Source organism: Pseudonaja textilis, chromosome 8 (assembly GCF_049901715.1).
Source record: "Pseudonaja textilis isolate UNSWEBS1 chromosome 8, rPseTex1.2, whole genome shotgun sequence".
Classification (NCBI taxonomy): Eukaryota; Metazoa; Chordata; class Lepidosauria; order Squamata; family Elapidae; genus Pseudonaja; species Pseudonaja textilis.
In genome coordinates, this window is record NC_141997.1 from 29,561,691 (window position 1) to 29,581,523 (window position 19,833).

The 19,833-nt window shown below is 38.9% G+C and overlaps 1 protein-coding gene across 3 annotated transcripts in view; it reads left to right on the forward strand.

Annotated features, from left to right (window-relative positions):
* Positions 1-19,833, forward strand: part of PCCA (propionyl-CoA carboxylase subunit alpha) — a 228,113-nt gene that overhangs the window by 12,612 nt on the left and 195,668 nt on the right. For all 3 annotated transcript variants that reach the window (XM_087937924.1, XM_087937925.1, XM_026708397.2), the window contains 3 exons: positions 1,283-1,366; positions 7,997-8,044; positions 8,148-8,216. In XM_087937924.1, coding sequence (XP_087794050.1) covers positions 8,169-8,216 — 48 coding nt within the window. In that variant the 5' untranslated portion in view covers positions 1,283-1,366; positions 7,997-8,044; positions 8,148-8,168. The remainder of the gene's footprint in view (positions 1-1,282; positions 1,367-7,996; positions 8,045-8,147; positions 8,217-19,833) is intronic.

Here is a 19,833-nt window from a genome sequence, read left to right on the forward strand (position 1 = left end):
GAGCTGAAGAAGTTCTTTGGATGAGAAGCAAAACATCTTCAAAAGAAAAAATAAAATCCAGTTGCCTCCTGAAAAAGCACCATTGGGATAACCATGACCTGGATGACTGAGAATCTCTACAGTCTTCACACTGAGTGGGTTTTTTTTCCTCAAAAAAACTTGCAAACATATCGCAGCAGCTTGAGGCAAAACTTTACCCTACCTTTTCCATAAAAGAGTCCAGGTAGCCTTCAACAGAACTGTGGAATGCAATTCTTCAGACATGTTAAGAACAGATAAATACACATGCTTACCAGCCACAGCTTTATCCTGTCTCCAGGGCTCATGCAACCTATAAGCAGTCATATCCAGTCATTTGTTTCTGGTGGCAGCTAAGACGTCATAAGGAATAATTGTCATGGCACCATGATTTTTGGTGCAGGTAAATTTCAAAAAGGACTATGTCATCATCGTGACCCAGTTAGGTCTCTGTTATGTAAGCCATGTCTGTGGTTATATTCACCGCACGAAGTGTTAGTACCGCTTTATAATGCCTTGGTAAGACCCATACATGGAATACTGCATCCAGTTTTGGTCACCACAATATAAAAAAGATGTTGAGATTCTGGAAAGAGTGCAGAGAAGACCAGCAAAGACGATTAGGGGGCTGGAGGCTAAAACATATGAACACCTGCAGGAATTTGGTAGGTTTAGTCTACTGTAAAGAAGGACTGGGGTAACATGGTAGCAGTGTTTAAGCATCCAAAGCATCACAAGGCAGCATAAGAAGCAATGGATGGAAACTAATCAAGGAGAGAAGCAACTAAGGAGAAGCTAAGGAGAAACTTCCTGACAGTAAGAACAATTAACCAGCGGAATGGCTTGCCTTCAAAAATGGTTGGTTCTCCATCACTGAAGGTTTTTAAGAAGAGGTTGGGCAGCCATTTGTCTTGACATGGTATAGTGTCTCCTGCTTGAGCAGGGGGTTGGACTAGAAGACCTCCAAAAGTCCCTTCCAATTCTGTTCTGTTATTCTGAGACTATTTTATGTTTAATCAAGTCATTAATCTGATGTAGAAGTTCGTTACAGTACACAACATCTTAAAATATTTCCAATATTTAATATTAATAATACCTAATAAATATTTTAAACTATTTATTAATATCTATATGATGGCCTACAAGCCATTTTCAGAAGCTGGCAAAATTCTTTTTTCTTATTTTGTCATACAGTTGGTAAAGGGTAGCCTTTTCCTAAGATGTGTGATTAATAGTGATTTCATTTATTTTCTTTCCTTTGCAGAATATTGTACAGGTTACAGGATATAGATGGTGCCTTATCACTTCTCATGGCTTCCATTCAACAGTTTATGATCCAAATGAAAAGGTAATTATTTATGTAGACTTGTTTTCTGATACAGTATTGCTTATATTTATTTTTAGGACATTAAAGAGTTAAGATATATGTCCTAAGACTTAAAGGAGAAGTGCAGTTTCCTCATACTTTAAATATCATGTAATTTTTAGTGTAAAAGTAGGGGCAAGTCATTTAATTCATGGCTGCAATTATGTTAACTATTTCATTTGTAAGATTTGTTTTAAATGAAATGAAATCAGATTTATTTTTCCTTATGAGTTATTATTTATTGATTTAAAATCAGCTTCTATTGTTGTTTCATTCATCCATAGATTGGAGATCATTTTGACTAATAAGATGTTGCACAGTTACATAGGTTAAATGTGATAGGGATATCCATCACTCTGCTAATGTCTCATTAAAGACACAGGACTGTGTTATGGCTTATGTTCTCTTCAGTATTTATATAAAGTGTTATCACCTTAATTGACATACAGTTCTATTCTCTTCAATTCAACAATAGTTAGTTGCATATGTTTCTTTATGTTGAAAGCTACTTTCTCTTTAACGTATGTTGCTTTGAAACTTTTCTTTGGTTCTGAGCATACTATTGTAGGGAGGAAAGGCACATATTAACTATAGCAAAAGAAAACTAAGTTTGAAGAACCTTAGATACCATCAGTGGCAGATAAATAACTATAAAGACCAGATTTCATCCATCAAATAACTTGGCATCATATTTCAACCCTGTATTTTCTCCTCCATGCTGCATCGAGAGCCCAGGATGGGTTGACTCCTTCCTATGATGTCATAGCTGAGATATAAAAGCCAGCCCCCGGGAGAGACCCCAGCTTTTGACTCAGCTCCTTTCAGTCAGTAGCTGTGTCTCTGAAAGCATTCTGTTAGAGAGCAATCACCAGCGATCTTCAGTACTTTTTTCCTCTCTTCAAGCAGCTCCCAGGAGAGCAGGTCTCTCTCTCTCTCTCTCTCCCCTGCAACGTTGGGAGCAGCTTTACAGAGCTCTGTGCAGGCAAGCTGGGCAGCGTCTGCAGACCTCCCACATGCCTGCAGTTTGAAGGGATCGTAAACATGATCGGCAAACTGATAAGAGCTCAAGCCAGCTGATCGTGTAGCTGGTTGCTGTGTTTTTCCCTTGCTGACTTCGCTCGGAGCTCTGTATAGCCAAAGGAGCGATTCTTCAATCTTGGAGCCTGTTTTCCTGTAGTCAGCGGCCATCTTGGATTCAAGCCTTCCACCACGAGGTGAGTAGCCATTTTGTAAGCCCGGGGCCATTTATACCCTAAGGGGCTTAATGCAAAAAAATTCTAAACAGCTTCTTTCCAATGCAAGAGCCTTTATTTTACAAATGGAGCAAGATAAGGCTCAGGCAGAGCTCCCCCCACCCCCCAGTGGAACAGTCTCTTAAGCCCAATAGGAGAAAAAGACATAGGCAACACACCCAATCAGTCCAGAGGGAGGTGGCTGCTAAAATCAAAGCTAAGGCTCTAGCCCCTAAGAAGGCAACTCAGGCTGAATTGAGGGCAGAGAAGCACAGACATGCAGCTCTAGAGAGGCAGTTCAACAGAACTATTCAACAGGAGGGAGTGCAACTACAGCATGTTTCAGGTGATACTCGTGGGCCCCAACCAAGCCCTCCCAGGGGAGGAGAAGTTATCTATGAGCCTTTCCATCCTCCATCCTGGTCTTCTGAGGCTCTTGCTGTTCAGTCAGATCCTCAGGATTTAAGCAGATCTGGGCCTTATTTCCAACAGGCTTCTGTGCCCTATACTCCTCCCGCTCCCTCCAGGCCTCGAACCTCTCCTCAATCTAGGCCTGAAGCCACCTTCACTCCTACAGCAGCGAGCCTTCGGCCTTCGGCCTCTACCTTTGAGCATAGACCAAGGGATATCCAAGATGTAGTCTCATCAGCCATTAAGCAGGGATTGGCTGAAGGCTTCAAGCAAATTCTTCAACCTCTGGAAAGGGTTCAGGCCCTTCTCCCTTCTCAATCTATAAGTTCCTTGCCTCATCATCCTGATTTACACAGGCCTCAGGACCTCAGGGTCCATTCTTCTCTACCAGAATGGGATGAGGTTGATGAGGAAGGAAGGCCTTTACCATCTGAACACAGTTACTCTTCTCATTCAGAGTGTGAAGAGGGTGAGATTTTTGACCAAAATCTTTCAGAGGAAGAGGATTCTTGCCCAGAGCAGACATCCTCTGCATTGGTCTTCAAACCTACTCTCTTCAGACCATTACTCAGCAAGGCCTTGGTCACTGCCAAGCTGTCGCCAGAGGAAGTGGCTCCCGAGCTACAAGGAAATCCCTCTAGCCAAGGGGATTCGCTCTTCTCCAAGCCTGTAGTGCATGCAGAGTTTTTGCCTTCTCCCATTTTGTTCCTGGACATGGTCAAGGAACAGTGCGCTTCTCCTTCGGCAGGTCCTCGCCCATCTTCTCTAAATAAGCGTTTCTACAATGTCAGCGCAGCTCTGGACAATGCCCTGGCAGTGCCTTCTGTTGACATTCTGGTTCTGGCCTCATTCTCATCTTCTGGCACTCCCACGGAGCCAGAAGATATCTTGAAACCGGATGATAAACGTTCCGAACAGACCCTCAAGAGCAATCACCAGGCTGCTGCTTGGGCTGTTCGGGCTTCAACAGCAGCATCCTTCTTCACCAGGGCATCCATATGGTGGTTGCGCCAACTCCAGAATAGATTGCCTGCTGCTGACCTTCGGTCTCACCAAGACCTTAATAAGATTATTGCAGCGGCGGAATTCACTGTGGATGCCACTCTCAATTCCGCCAAATTTGCATCCAAGGCCATGGCATCTTCTGTAGCAGCAAGAAAACTTTTATGGCTCTGAAATTGGCAGGCGGAGTCACGTCGAAAAGGGAAGCTGGCTTCAGTTCCTTTCGCAGGCGATAAGCTTTTTGGCGATGCTCTGGAACCTTATCTCATCGAAACCAGAGATAAACGTAAAATTCTCTCTTCCTCTGGGAAGAAAGCCGACTATCGCCCTGCTCCTTATCGCCCTCCTGCCTTCCGAGCGGAGACCTCATCTCGTTTCCCCCGCTCTCACAGGCCATACTCCCAATGCCAAGACCAACGGGCGGAAACATCTGGCAGGCAAAAACCTACTGGTAAACAGCTCTTTCGGTGGGGAGGGGATCGTTCCTTCCGTTGCTCTAAGTAATCCCTCGTTCTCCCCACCCATCGGCCTCTCATCGACTCCAAGGGTCTTCACAAAGGTTCTGGCAGCATTGGTGGCATCTCTGTGTTCTATTCCAGTGAGGATCCAATGCTACTTGGACGACATTTTGATTCTTTCCTCTTCCATCCTTGCAGCCCATCGGGATCTGCAAATTACCCTGTCCTGTCTCCAGAGCCACAGATTTTCCATCAACACCAAAAAGAGCCAGCTCTCTCCTACAACCAAATTGCAACACTTGGGAGCAGTCATTGATACCATGTCGTGCCAGGTTTTCCTGTCCCCAGCTCATGGAAAGAGCCTTGCAGAGATAATCAGCCAGATCTAGCAACATCAAATTGTCCCCCTGTTGCTGCTGTCCAAACTTCTGGGGAAGATGGTTTCCTGTATTGGCATCGTCCCGTGGGCTCAGCTCCACTCCCGAGCCCTCCAATGGTTCCTGCTTCCCTACCAACGAGCAGGAACCAGCCACTCATCCATCAAGGTCCCACTCCCACCACAAATCCGGAGATCTCTCAATTGGTGGCATTCCCCATCTATCTGGAGTGGACTCCTGTTCAGGGACCCAGACAGGCTAGAGATAACCCTCGATGCCAGCCTCCTGGGTTGGGGTTTCCATATGCAGGGCCAGATAGCTCAGGGCGTTTGGTTCAGATTGGAACAGACCCTTCCCATAAATTGGCTAGAGCTCAGAGCCATTTTTCTGGCTCTCAAGCATTTCAGGCAATCAGTGACCGTCTCTCATGTTCTAGTCCTTACGGACAACATGGCCGCAAAGGCTCATGTCAACCGGCAAGGGGGGACGAGGTCCAAAGCCCTCACGAGAGAGGCTCTACGGCTGGGGTTATGGGCAGAGAAACACCTGTAATCGATCTCGGCGGACCACATCTCTTGGGTTGACAACTCCCAGGCCGACTGGCTCAGCAGGAGCCTAGTCGACCAGGCAGAATGCTCCATACCTCCGTCTCTATTCAGGGATCTTTCCCTCAGATTCGGAACACCAGAGGTGGATCTTTTCTCCACTCCTCAAAATGCCCAAGTCACCAGATTCTTCACCGGGTTTCCTTGCCAGGGAGTGGAGGGGACCAATGCTCTTCGGTGCAGATGGCCCAAGGGTCTCCTCTACGCCTTTCCCCCGCTTCCCATCATTCTGGCAGTAATTCAGAAGATGTTGGAGGAACGTGCGGAGCTCCTCCTCCTGGCTCCCTATTGGCCAAGGAGGCCCTGGTTTGCGGACCTGGTCAACCTATTGGTGGCTTCTCCTTGGAGGATCCCTGCCCATCTAATCTCCCTTCACCAGGGGGCCCTGCTCCACCCAGAGCCCCAGTGGTTCAAGCTGACCATGTGGCACTTGAGCGGCAGCGGCTAGAGGAGGCTGATCTTCCAGAAAGGGTCATCCTCACTATCCTGGCTTCTCGCAAACCTTCTGCAAGGCGCATCTATGATGCCACCTGGAAGTCTTTTTTCCCGATGGTGCCTCAGGGAGGGTCTTTCTCCTGCTTCAGCCCCGTTGGCAGAAGTTCTTAGCTTCCTTCAGCATGGGCTGGAGAAAGGTTTGGCCCCCAACACCTTACGCAGGCAGGTTGCGGCCCTCTTTTCAGTCCTTTCATGGGGTTCGCTTCCTTCCTTATCCCATCACATTTCAGTCAGGAGGTTTTTGAAAGGGGCTTCCAACCTGCACCCTCCGGTGGTTCACAGGTATCCTTCCAGGGATCTTCATTTGGTCCTTAATGCCCTTACAAAGCCCCCCTTTGAGCCCCTTAGAACAGTGTCTCTCCGTTTCCTGACTCTGAAGGTAGTGTTCCTTGTTGCCATCACTTCTGCCAGGAGGGTTTCCGAGCTTGCTGCTCTTTCTATCAGACAGGACCTTTGTTCCTTACACGATGATAGGGTTGTTCTTTGTCTGGACCCCTCATTTATTCCGAAGATTAACACCTGGTTTCACAGGTCCCAGGACATTGTTTTGCCTGACTTCTGTCCTCTCCCGCACCATGACTTAGAGCGGCAGTGGCACACGCTAGACGTAAGAAGGGCTCTTAGAATATACATTAAGCACACTTCCTCCTTCAGGAAGTCTGAAGCCATGTTTGTTTCCTTTTTCCCTTCTTTCTTGGGGCACAGGTGGGTCAGGTCTTGCATTGAGCAGGCCTACAAAGCTGTCGCCCTTCCAGTTCCCCGAGGTCTGACGGCGCACTCTACCAGAAGTGCGGCCACTTCTGCTGGCTGGGTGACCCAAGCATCCTTGGAGGAGATTTGTCGTGTGGCCACGTGGACATCCCCGTCTCCTTTCATCAGACACTACTATCTGGATGCTTTTGCCTCGGCGACTGCAGCCTTCGGCAGCCGGGTGCTTCAACGAGTGGTTCCACAGTTGGTGTGATGAGCCAGACGAGGAACCGCCCGTGGACATGCAAGCTTTGGTATGTCCCATCCTGGGCTCTCGATGCAGCATGGAGGAGAATGGGCGTTGGTAGAAGTTACTGTGAACGCCCTTTCTATCTGTGCTGCGAGAGAGCCCAGACCCTCCCTTGATTCGTCCGGAGAGGGTAAGACATATTTCTGTATTTATTTTGGGCTTTCAGAGACACCTTTCAGTCTCGAGTATCTTCGCCAAAGCTGGGGTCTCTTTTGGGGGCTGGCTTTTATATCTTAGTACAGACTCAGCTATGACATCATAGGAAGGAGTCAACCCATCCTGGGCTCTCTCGCAGCATAGATAGAAAGGGCATTCATGGTAACTTCTACCAATGCCCAATCCCTGAATATGGGGCTATAAAAAGAGAATATACAAACAATAGATTTGCTGTTTTGTTAGTGTTAACACACTAGTCCGGGGGTGTCAAATTCACGTTGTCACAGCATCGTCACATCACATTTCGTGACTTTCCCCCCTTCGCTAAACCGGGCATTGGGCATGGCCAGTGTGTGATGCATCTGGCCCATGGGCCGTGAGTTTGACAGTCCTGCACTAGCCTTTCAGTGTTAGAAAAGTATATTTATTGTCCTAATTGCAATGACCTGAAGTTATTTGGAACTTACAAATTAATTGCTTACAGATATAGATTATGTATACATTATTACCAAATATGGCATTCATTGTTGAAACTGTTGTGTAAATATTTTTGTATATACACATACACATGCATTCATATACATTTCTGTGATAATTTTGTCCTCTTTTTTCCTTTTTAAAAAAATGTTCTTTTTTGCTTAACTAAAGGTTTTAAAAAAGAAAATGCACAAGTTTGTTTTAAGTCTATTTATCATTCTTAGATCAGTTTTGTTTCTATGAAATCATAATAACATTTTGTAAATAATCATTTTTAATATATAGTAATTAGATTTCACATTCTTCTATTCATTTAATGAGACTAAATGTAAGTATAAATATCTCTGTTTACATTATATTTATGAAGGATACTTTTTTTCTTCCTCATTCCTTCACTAGACTTTTGATAAGCTTCTTATTGCAAACAGAGGAGAAATTGCCTGCAGGGTAAGTAACATCTCAAAATTGTAGTTATTTTATAGTTTTTTTTATTTTTACTTAAAGCATTTAACTAAAAGAAACAATTTTTCCCTCCTCACTCACTGACTAGGTAATTAAAACATGCAAGAAGATGGGAATTAAAACAGTTGCCATACACAGTGATGTTGATTCAAATGCTGTAAGTACCTATTGTTTGTTATAACATTACTTTCTAGATTATCTGTGTTGATCCCTCCAAATACTCAATGAATATTTGCCATTATTTAAGCTACATTTTAATAGAAAGTCCCTTCTTAAGGAAATATCATTTCATAACTCCTTTTTTTTCAGTCAAATATATTTTGAAAAGGATGTTGCGATATTCAAAATTGTATTAACGAAGAATATGATGAGATCATGATAGAAAGTTTATATTTATTCTTAAATACATCTTTGAATTCCTCACAGTGCTAATGCTAATTTACACATTTCAACAGCAACTGAAATAATAGATGTTCATATTCTTCAATATCGATATGCAGTAATTATGAAATAAGAGAGGACATTTTAAAAAAATAAATCACTTGTGGGAGCATTGCCATCAAGGGATTGGATAATACAGTGCTGCTTTATGATGTCACTGCTACCATAGAAACAATAAGCCCACACTGGGTATATACTAGGTATGAGCAGAAGAGCTTAGAAAGCTGAGAGAGACGACAACATCTTACGAAGCCTGGAAAGAAGAACATTTTATGATGTTAATATGCATATAACATAATTTCTACCATATTTTTACTAGACGGGTAGTACTAGAGATGTTGTATGCGTCTTCAAGATCTTCCTAAAGCTCCATATAAGGAAATTATAGTTTATGCTTACTGTATATATGGATTTTCTGCCAAGTCAATACCATAAAGGTATTTTTAAACAAACATTTTTTAAACAATTTAGTGTAAAGTTAAAAAGCTAGATCCTAATATCAGAATTTCATGCACCTATTTGAAGCAGTGTTTATAGTTTCATTTTTGATAGGGTTTTAATGCTAAATTGAGAACATGATAAATTAGATTCCAAAGAAAATTGATAATGTCAGTATGGTGTTTTCACTATCTTGATATTTTTTTATACAGAGTAAGAGACAAATCTAAAGGAAAATGGATAGATGGATGGATGGAAAGAAGGAAGGTTTTGAAGTATGATTTCCAACCTTCTCACCAGATATTAACAAATCTATTATCTTCTTCCCTCTTAATTTTTCCAGAGATCCCTTCAGTCCCTTATTTAATATTAATGTATTTCAATCATTAAATCACCATAAACCACCATTTTACTTTAGCAAAATGTCCATAAAAGGTTTCCAGTCTTTCAAACAAACCACTTGTTTCCTCCCTGGCCAGATAAGTCCATTTTGCCAGTTCCACTAGTTCTGACATTTTTACAATCCAGTCCTTCACTGTAGGAACTTCAGTATTCTTCTATCATTATTTGACCCTATTTTAGGAGCAGAGGGGACAGCTACACAACCATCCAGATTAGGAAGCTGCCATTTCCTGAAGCTGTGCTTCAAATCACAGTGACATAACTAAAACTAGTTTCTACGCATTAACCCAATCTAATTCTGACTTAACTGTATAGGAAGCAGAGCATGGTAAAATATGAATAATATTTTTAAAAACCTATCATTTTCCTTAATACTGAATGTAATAGTCAGTGCTGATATGACAACATCCAAATATAACACCACTGAGAAAAAGGTCCTATAAAAGGAGGGAAATTTAAGAAAATTCAGACGTTTGCTCTATACAGGTAATCCTCAATTTATGATCATAAGTGAGATTGGAGCTTCCATTGCTAATGATGCAATTGCTAACTGAGTCACCCCAATTTTGTGGGCTTTTTTTGTTGTGATAGTTAAAGAAATCGAGCTTCCCACATCGACTTCGTATATCAGACAGAGCTTGGGAAGATCTCAAATGTTATCACACCACCCTAGAATGCTGTAACTATTGCAAATATGTGCCAGTTGATCAGTGCTTGAATTTGGAACACATAATCACAGAGATTCTCCAACAGTTGTAAGTATGAGGACTGATCATGAGCAGGGGTGGGATTCAAAAATTTTAACAACTGGTTCTGTGGGTGTGGCTTAGGTGGTGGCTTGGTGGTCAAGTTATTGGCTGGGTGTGGCCCACTCAATATCACTCACATCGAGGCACACATCTCCTCGCCTGGCCTCTCATGACTGTGGGGATGCTGCAACAGTTGTAAGTGTGAAAAATGGTCATAAGTCACTTTTTTCAGTGCCATTGTAACTTTGAATGGCCACTCCACACAAAGTACCAGCAAAGGAGGGGGAAAAAAACTCCAGAGACCTTCCTGAGACAGGAAGTCTAGTCCTGCCAAGAATGTAATAAGGGTTAACAGAGAAGCAGTTTCTGTAAGCAACAGCAGAATGTTTCCTTCCTGCCTTCCTTACAGGATTAGGCCAGTAATTTCTTTTAATAATCGGTTCGCCAAACTGCTTAGAATGTTAACAACTGGTTCTAGGTAATAGGTGCGAACTGGTAGAATCCCACCCCTGATCATGAGCCTCTTGTTTCAGTGTTATCATGCAGAGGACAAAGTTGTGCAAAGGCTCTCCTAGCTATGACTGCCATCCGTTCCTATGCAGCAGTCCTGAGTCCAGGAAGAACCCCCTCCCCCGCCAGATTGCACATGGGGTCTGTTTGGGGCAATGCTATCCTATCCAGCACCAGAGATGGTGCAGTTCTAGAACCAGAGAGCCCCAAAACCCAAAGCCACTCAGCAGATATATACATGGTATTTTATCCCATCACAAAGGATAAGCTCACCCAGCGATCTCATATACCTGTTAAATAGGACCCACATAGCGGGGGGTTAACTCAGGATCTCTCCTTCCCAATCATCAATGACTGGAATTGGCCCCAGAGAAAGGGAGGTGCATCAGCCCAACCCATGCTTTCCATCCCCAATTTCTGAGTTTATTCAGAAGGATATCATGGTTGATGGTATCAAAAGCTGCTGAGAAGTCAAGCAAACAAGAGTGGGATTCACCACCGTCATCCCACCCACACCAGAAATCAGCCAACTGCACAACTAAAGTCGCTTCTATTCCATACCCACTCTCAGGTTCACAATCTAACTAAAAAAGATCCAGATTATCCACTTCATCCAGAGTCCTCTAAATCTATTGCACAACGTTCCCCCAAAAGAGGGAATTGGACACTGAGTAAACAAAATGCCCCATATGAAACACTAATTATCAAGGAATAAAGAACAGAACAGAAAAATAGAAAAGTGGGGTGAAAAACCATAACCTGAAACAATAATAGTTTCTCCGGTAAAATTAGTCTCTATAAAAATGCTTGTCTTTTATCATGATCTACTTTAGTTATGTACAAATTTCTCATAAACTTATTTTCTTCCACCATAATGCTAAAGTCACTCATGCAATAGCAGCAGCACTTAAGATTTATATATACTGCTTCATAGTGCTTTACAGCACACTCTAAAGCAGTTTACAGAGTCAGCATAGGCAACTATCCTAAACTGAAGCTGGAAAGTCCAACTTGCCAAACATACATAATTATTTAACATATGTTGCTTTTATTATGTCTCATAATTAAATGAAGTATTTTTTTAAGTTAAAGCTGTTCTTTAATAGGTCTAACAGTTTGTTCTGATACAAATACGATGGAGAGAAAGCAGTTAATGATGCATGGCCTCATTATTTATTTATTAAATTCCTGTATCATCTCATAGCAAGATGCCTCAGCAGCATATATTAGAAGCTATTAATGGCAAGTGAGTACAAGTGAGCAATTAGAAAACATAACTGTAAAAAAAAAAAGTATGAAATTTTGATAAGCTCTTCCCAGAGGTCTTCTCATCTTTGTCTATGCTGGTACATTTCATTTTAATTTACCTGATTGTTAGCTTCCAGTTTGTTCAGCTGGAAACCACAAACAAACACTAATTACTTTGACATCACAAAGTCATATTGTCCTTACCACCTCCCCAGACAGCAGGGATAAATTATAAAGGGTAGACATGATAATAACTTGATAAATGATGAGTCACATTACCTTTTTGTCAATCATCCATGAGGGCTCACACAAGATACCACTCAATCTCATTACTACATCCTAAAACTACAATGACAATACACACCAGGAATTTTCTTTCAAACAGCAAGTCACCTTGCTGGATACAATCCAATAGATGGTGGTTGAATTTCCATAACATTTTACATTTTTCTAAAAATATTCAAACACGAGAGGAAAAAGAACATAGTGGGAGCCACAACTTACCTGCTGCACAAATATATAACATTTTGCACATTATGATGTTCAACATTTTCCAAGTAACATTTTTATTCTTGGACTTTAATCTTATAAAGCAGACTTTATACATTCTATTATATATTCCACAAATGTTATTTCTAGGCTATTGCTGTTGAATTTTCTGAAATAAAATGTTCTCTTTCTGACTCAAAATTATTTTGAAACAATTTAAACAAGGACTAAACCACATTTATTTTCCTTTCATTCTGCTATCCACCATGCTCATATTTTTCTTTCCCTCTTGTTTAAATTATATTTTAGACCAAGCTGTTGCATTTCTAGTGTAAGGCTTCCCTAAAACTAAGTTCTACCACTATTGTGGCAATCCTGGTTGAAAGAAGTTTACATGATCATGCTGCTTCTGTGGTCAGCACTAAAAAACATATACAATATTGCCACTAGTATTTAATTCAAGCCGAAAAGAACAAATGTTTATTCAAAGCAAATCAAATCAGAATGAGACATCCAAGAAATATCATTAGTGTTGTTAGTGAAAATATCCATCAAAACATTTTTCCCGCTTTTTAGAGAGGGAGGGCTACTAAGTATGTTTGTCACTGCTGTAAAAAAAATAATTCCTGCTCAAAATCATTTCTGAAGTAACATATTCCTAAATAATAAATCATTTCAGCTTCTGAAAAATTATGACAATTTATAGTGAAATACAATAAGCCTCCGGGAGCATGATAATTAACTAGAAAGCATGCCGTTTTGTTAAGCTTTTCAATTAAGAGCCTTAGTCCATGCAAAAACAATGCACTGCACTACATTACTTCACAGACAAAATTCAGCAAGCATTTAACTATAAGCCCACTATCACCTATTAATTTTGTTAACACTGATGAAGATTTCACCTATTCACATCAATATTTGGATATCAAACTAAACTTGCTACTCTGGCAATATGGACTATTCCTATGCATCCCTTGAATACTTTTGATTTTCAAATATATTACTGTCCTATTTTTAAAGAAGCAGGTTTGCAGGTTTTTTTGTATTTAATGCCATCTTTCCAGTGTTAATCTTTCTTATTAAATGTTTATGTTGATATTGATTTTAATTAAATGATTTCATTGTATTTTGAGAATTGCCATGTATGGACATCCCTCCCACCCTTATTTGGATAGTTGTAAGGAGAATAGAATTCCTGGCAGAAAGATGGTTAACGTGTTTAATCAGCAACATTATATTTAATTGGAGAATCTGTAGTCTAATAGCAGGAGGCTGAAGGGAATTATTTAGTATTAGTAATGCTCGTCTGGGAGTTGTGTACTAATCAAGGAGCTTGTGTGTTAGCTGTGGGGATAATGAATTATGACGATTATGACATGTTAGTACATGTCTGTGGGAAAAGTGGATGGGCCATGAGTTAATCAAGAAGTATATTAAAATAGCTTCCATGCTGGTTTCTGACACTGTTCTCTGTACTGACTGTCAAGGTTTGGGATTTTGAGACAATTATTTTCTGCATTCAGTTTAGTATGTAAGTGAGCAAGCAGTTATCAAAACTTAAAAACTATAAAGTCCACATTTGAAAACATACAGTGTCAAATGCTACAGTGGCCGAGTAAAAGTATAACAGTTGGAATCCTTTAATTTTATTAATTAAATATCACAATTTATTTATAGAAATGATATTATGGTTTCCATCTACAGTTTTATTATTATTTTAAATGGCTGCATAAGTTTATTCTTTAAAATACAGTTTGTTTTTTCATTAAGCCAACAATCACCAACCTTTGTAGCTTGGTGGCCTGGCAGGTGGGGAGAGGGGAAGTGGACTGACACGCAGGCACATGCGCAGCTCAACTTGTGCTAGCAGCGGACCGGCACACACACTCATGAACGCACAGCTCAACTTGTGTATATAGAGCTGTGTATGGCCAGGGTCCGAGTAGGCCATGGCCCAATAGTGGGCTACGACCCCTGGGGATTGTGGACCACTGCATTAAGCTATTTAGTATTAGCCACTTTTGCTCTAGGGTCAAATAAATGTATTAATCTTTCCCAGCCAAAGGTATTCTAAACCATATCCTGCTTCAAATCCTTGGGCAGTTGACTGCTTTGTAAGCCAGGTAAAAACCTAGGAGAGCCAAAACCATGTCTTTCATGTCACTCATGAAACTGTCAGTATATATTTTTGTTAGTAAATTAACACATTGAGTTTACTTTGTTAAAAAAGAAATCGAACATCTCATAAATCCACACAATGGATTCGTAGTTGTAGGTAAACTTTCAGTGAAACTGTTGTACAAATGAGCACCAACATATTTTTATTACTGTATGCACTTATTAAAAACTTCCTACCAAACTGTGACCATCATGTATTAACTTAATTAAAGCTGTATCACAATGCAGCTCAAAAGTGTTAACCTGTAGGAGATTGTTATTGAAATCCATTATCTATGGAGTCAGTGTTAGTGGTCAGCAGCATCAGAAGTAAAACTGCAAGAAAAGTCCCCTCAGGGTGCTGTGAGCCCAGCAGGTTAAAATGTCAGAGATTCTTAAAGGGACTGATAGCTAAGGCCTCTAGAGTTACAGGGAAACCAATCATTTGGCCCCACCAGGAAATATTTCTTTATTTAGCAAATAGGGAAAAATTGCTAACCTGAAAAAGGATTTAGTATGTGCCCTGTGTGCTGTTTTAAAAATATCCCCATAAGTAATACATACATATGTGCGTATGTGTACACACACATTTTTTTAAGAAGGTGTATGTGACTTCTAAAGTTTTCTTTAAATGTTAGATTGCACAGGTAATTCTTGGTAGTTTCATGCAAATTATACATAAACCTTAATTCTTCGATAAATTTTGCTTTGTATGAATAGAATAGAATACTTTACTTGGCCAAGTATGGTTAGACACACACATCTCTTGTGCAGCTCTCACTGTACGTGCAAAGCAACCAAGTTATAATAATCATAATAATAATAATACCAATAAGAGGGGATAGAAAAGATGAAAAGAAGTATAATACTACTACTACAGCTATACAACATGGGTAAAGATACCTAGACATTAGACAGTTCTGTGAGAATTAGTTCAGTAGAGTGATGGCACAAGGGAAGAAACTGTCACTGTATCTATTTGTTTTGATATGCAATTGTGGCGTGCCAAGGGGAGGAGTTTATGTCCAGGACTGTGAGGGGTCTATAGATATTTTCTCAGCCCGCCTTCTGAACCACGCAATATATATATATAGATCTATGGAAGATAGGCTGGTTACAGTTGACAAAACAATGTATTATCCAGTTGACAGCAGTTTCTCTAACTTCAATAAATGAAGAGGTGTGGCAGTATTATTGGAATTGCTTTTCAGTTGCAAAGTAGTTTTTTGATTTCACTTATGATTCCAAGAAGGGTGTGGTGGGATGTTTAAAGTATCTAAAAACAGGATGGTTAATAATTTCCAAAATGCACCTTAAATTTCAAATAAAAATGAGTTAGAAAAATAAAATTTCATTTTATTTATTTGTATAAGAATGCTTCTTTTATTTATTTGTACATAAGACACACAAACATACATACAGAACATTGTCTGCCCCAAAACATTATTTTTCCTAAATAGTGTATGAATAGAATTTAATCTTCCATTTGGCAGTTTTGTCAAATTAAGGTTTTATTTTTGTTTTAAAATTACACACGTATATGAATAGTGATTTGGTATTTTCTGAAAAGTAGCATGTTTAAAATAGACACCAATTGATGTGCAATTTACAAAAAAAGGATTGACTGCATGACATAGATTAGAATAACTTGGATAAAAACTGGAACAGAAGAAGTGGTTGTAATTTTCAACTGGTGCCTTATTTCACAAATAGGTTAGATAAAGTTTGTAAATTGAAGCTTAACTCTTGAAAAAATTGAAGTCCTGAGTGAACATAGTATCCAAAAAGCAATCTAAGTTATAATATAGTATTTCAACCTTTTTGAAAGAACATGTTCTGAGTCATTAGGATGCTCCTTAATATAGTTTCGTTGAAATTGTGGTGAAGTTTATTTTATTCATTATTATTTTCTGCCCAACTCAAACATTGGTGTCTCTGGGCAACTTACAAAATGTTAAAAATCTATCAGATAATAAAATCCCACCCCACCCCCATCCCGCCTGGTAACAATAACACGATTAAATCAGTTACTTGATCAGCTCCATCTCCATTCCTGGGCAAGCTGATGGTTTTAGTCTATAAGTATATAGACTGTATAGATTATATAGACTATATAAGTTTATATATTATAGTAGAAAACTTTATATATCAGTTTTGGTTGATATTCTGGGATTTTTCCTAGGAGGAGAGAAAGATATGGATTTCATTTTATAGTAAGCCATAATGTAATTTATCGGATTCTAAATCACTGTATGGTGTGTAGATGGTTTTTATCTTAATGTATATCATGAAGCTAGACAACTGTGGTTTATCCAGTAAACCGTGGTTGAGCAAACCCTAATTTAGCACTGTATATGAGCCTACTATTATGTAGTCATAGCTGTCTGTAATTGATATTTCTGAAGATGCCTGCAAACTTCAAGTTGTTTTAAATGGCACAAAGTTGTTCTAAATGGTGCAGTCTGATTTTGACAGTATTGCTATAATGCAGAATATTCCACTAGTCTTGAAATAATTTCGTAGAGCTGCCTCATTGCTTTTCAATGGAGTGCAAAATGTTTAAACAACATGGGACCCATATATTTAAGGAAAACTTCTATCCATATGGTGGAATCATTGGTTGATGCTCAGCTCTGGAATTCCCTCCTGAGTGAGGTATGCTTATTTCCAGTTTTGCATTTGATAAATGTCAAATAAAATAAATTTCATTCACTCAGGCATTTAAAAAAGTTTTTATTACTTTCATTTTAAAAAATATACTGACTTCATAAAACATAATTTTGTCTGGTATTTATTGATTTTTACCTTTCATTTTTTAGATTGTTAACGTATTTTCAAATATATTAAAAATTATGCTGCCCAAATATGATTTCTTCTTTCACTTTAATTTTAAAAAAAATCTACATTTCATAATATGATTGTTTCAGTGGGTGTTTATTGTTGAAAGAAAGTACAATATCATGTCTAGCTTTTATAGTGTTAATGTGACATTTTTATTACTAAAAATACTTTCCCTTTTTCGGTCACTTATAATCTGTTATTTATTTTATGGTATAAGTAACATATTGTTATAAGGTCCTCCTGTTATGTGCTTAAAAATGTGTGCTAAATTAATATACGTAAAACAAATAATGAAATCAGTGGCAACCTTTGCTTATTAAATTATATTTTGCAGATGAAAAATGTGCATCTTTTTGAAATAATATCTTTACGTTTTGACTTGTGCATCAGGAAATAATATACAGGACTGTTTTTATCTTGGCAGAACTGACCCATCCAGCACACTAATCCTGGATGGAAATTTAGCAGTTTTCCACTTCATAGGAAGTGAGATTGTTTGGGGGCTTATGAGTGTATTTGGTGGTTGTCAGCCTTACCTGTCTTCCGCTGGAGGTTAGATTAATGGCAATCCTGGCATTGTTTTGAAAAGGTGTCAAGATAGAATCATTTTTAAGTTTTAAGTTTGGCGAATGCCATTTGATGACTATGTCCATGTTGGCATTTATTTGGTTTTTATTATGCTTTTATCTGTAGAGTTTTATTCAATGATGACTGTAAATAAATTAAATGTATAAAGGAAAGCCATAAGTAAAGGTTATTGCTATCAAGATAGGAAAATGCTCTAAAATGAAGCCACAATTTTTCACAAAATTGTGAAATTGTATTTCAGTGGAAATGAACTGAGGGGAAAAATGTCTGCTGAAAGTTTCCTATCTTTGTCTAAACAATTACCTTTGGGCCTATAATTCTCTGTATACCTAAGGTAAGAGTGGGCAGCATTATAGTCATTAGGATATAGTTGAAGAAGGGCTTCTCTCATCCCTTGTTATATATAGGCTGTACTAGTTAAGTCCTAAGAAAGCAGTAGTTCACCAACATTTCTCTATATTCTGTTGCCTTAAAAGGACTAGTGAGCTTTTATTTTTATTTAATTTGTCAATTGCTTACAAGATAATAGGTATAAGTAAAAACATAATTATGAATACATGGATACATATAAGAAAAATAAAAAAATATAAAAGAAACAACAGGACAGAGACGGTAGGCGCATTGGTGCGCTTATGCATGTCCCCTACAGACCTCTTAGGAAAGGGGTGAGTACATGCACTGGAATTGTGGGATTCCATCCACTGGAAAGCCTGATAGACTTGTCTTATGGCTAGGGTATAAACAGTTTAAGATCTTTGGGTTCCCAGAGCTCTGAATTCTTTTTTTTTTTTTTTTGTAAATTTTATTTGAGTTTTCACAAAGAGAAAAAAAAATACAAATAAAACATCTTTTTTGAAAGTAGCGTAATCCTGGGTTACATTTCTTCGTACAGACACAAATTCAGGTTCATGCTCATTTTTATATTCTATTCCATATCTTATTACTATTTTACATTTTCTGCATAGCTTCTCCCCTCTTTTAATTTTCTCTATTTTAATTATCTCATCTCAATTGAAATCATTGTATTTATATTTTTTGTCTGTCCTGTTTCAATTATCTATTATCTTTTCTCATTAAACAAAATTTCTCCTGTAGTTAATGATTGGAGTATGACGCCTTTATATCTTTTCCCTAAAGTTGTAACATTCAATATAATACATAACTTCCATTCAGATTCTGCTTGGTGCATTCTTAAAATACACGCTGTATTCTTAAAAAAAGAAAAAATTATAAATGTATATAATTAAAACAACATTCCATTCCAATTCAATTCTATCATTAATATTAATATTCATTAAAGTCTTAACATCTTTAACATTACTTTTCAATTAAATATCATACTTCTATGGGAACAATTATAAGCTTTCCATAGTTAATTCCTCCCCCTCTTCACTTATATTTTATAAAACATTAACTAATTAAAATGTTCCCTCAGAGCTCTGAATTCTTTTAACCCTTGTAATGTGTCAAAGTGCTTAGAAGACAATGGTTATGTGAACATTAGCTACTGATCCAGTATGCCTCTTTTAGTATAAAAGTTCACCCAAATGTCAACTAAATCCTATCACAAGAAGAGGGAAATGGCTAATTCTAGGGTGATTGGAAGCAAATTATCTATATCCCTTGCACAAACAATGCATGGCCATTACCAAGTCTGCATATATTACTTGGGTGTTTATGTCTTATAATTAGCTATTATAAATAAGAAGCATGGTTTTGTGTGACATACACTTTGATTAATCTTTAAAATCCAGCTTCTGTATATGGCATTTGGGACTTCTCCAAGACCTCCATAGTAGTTCTGCCTTGCTAGGGAGCAAGCCAATGTCAGGTCTTCCCTTGCAGATTGATGGGTTATATTCCATCCAGTAAAGCTACTTCTTTTCATCTCTTAAAAGAGGAATTGTGGTC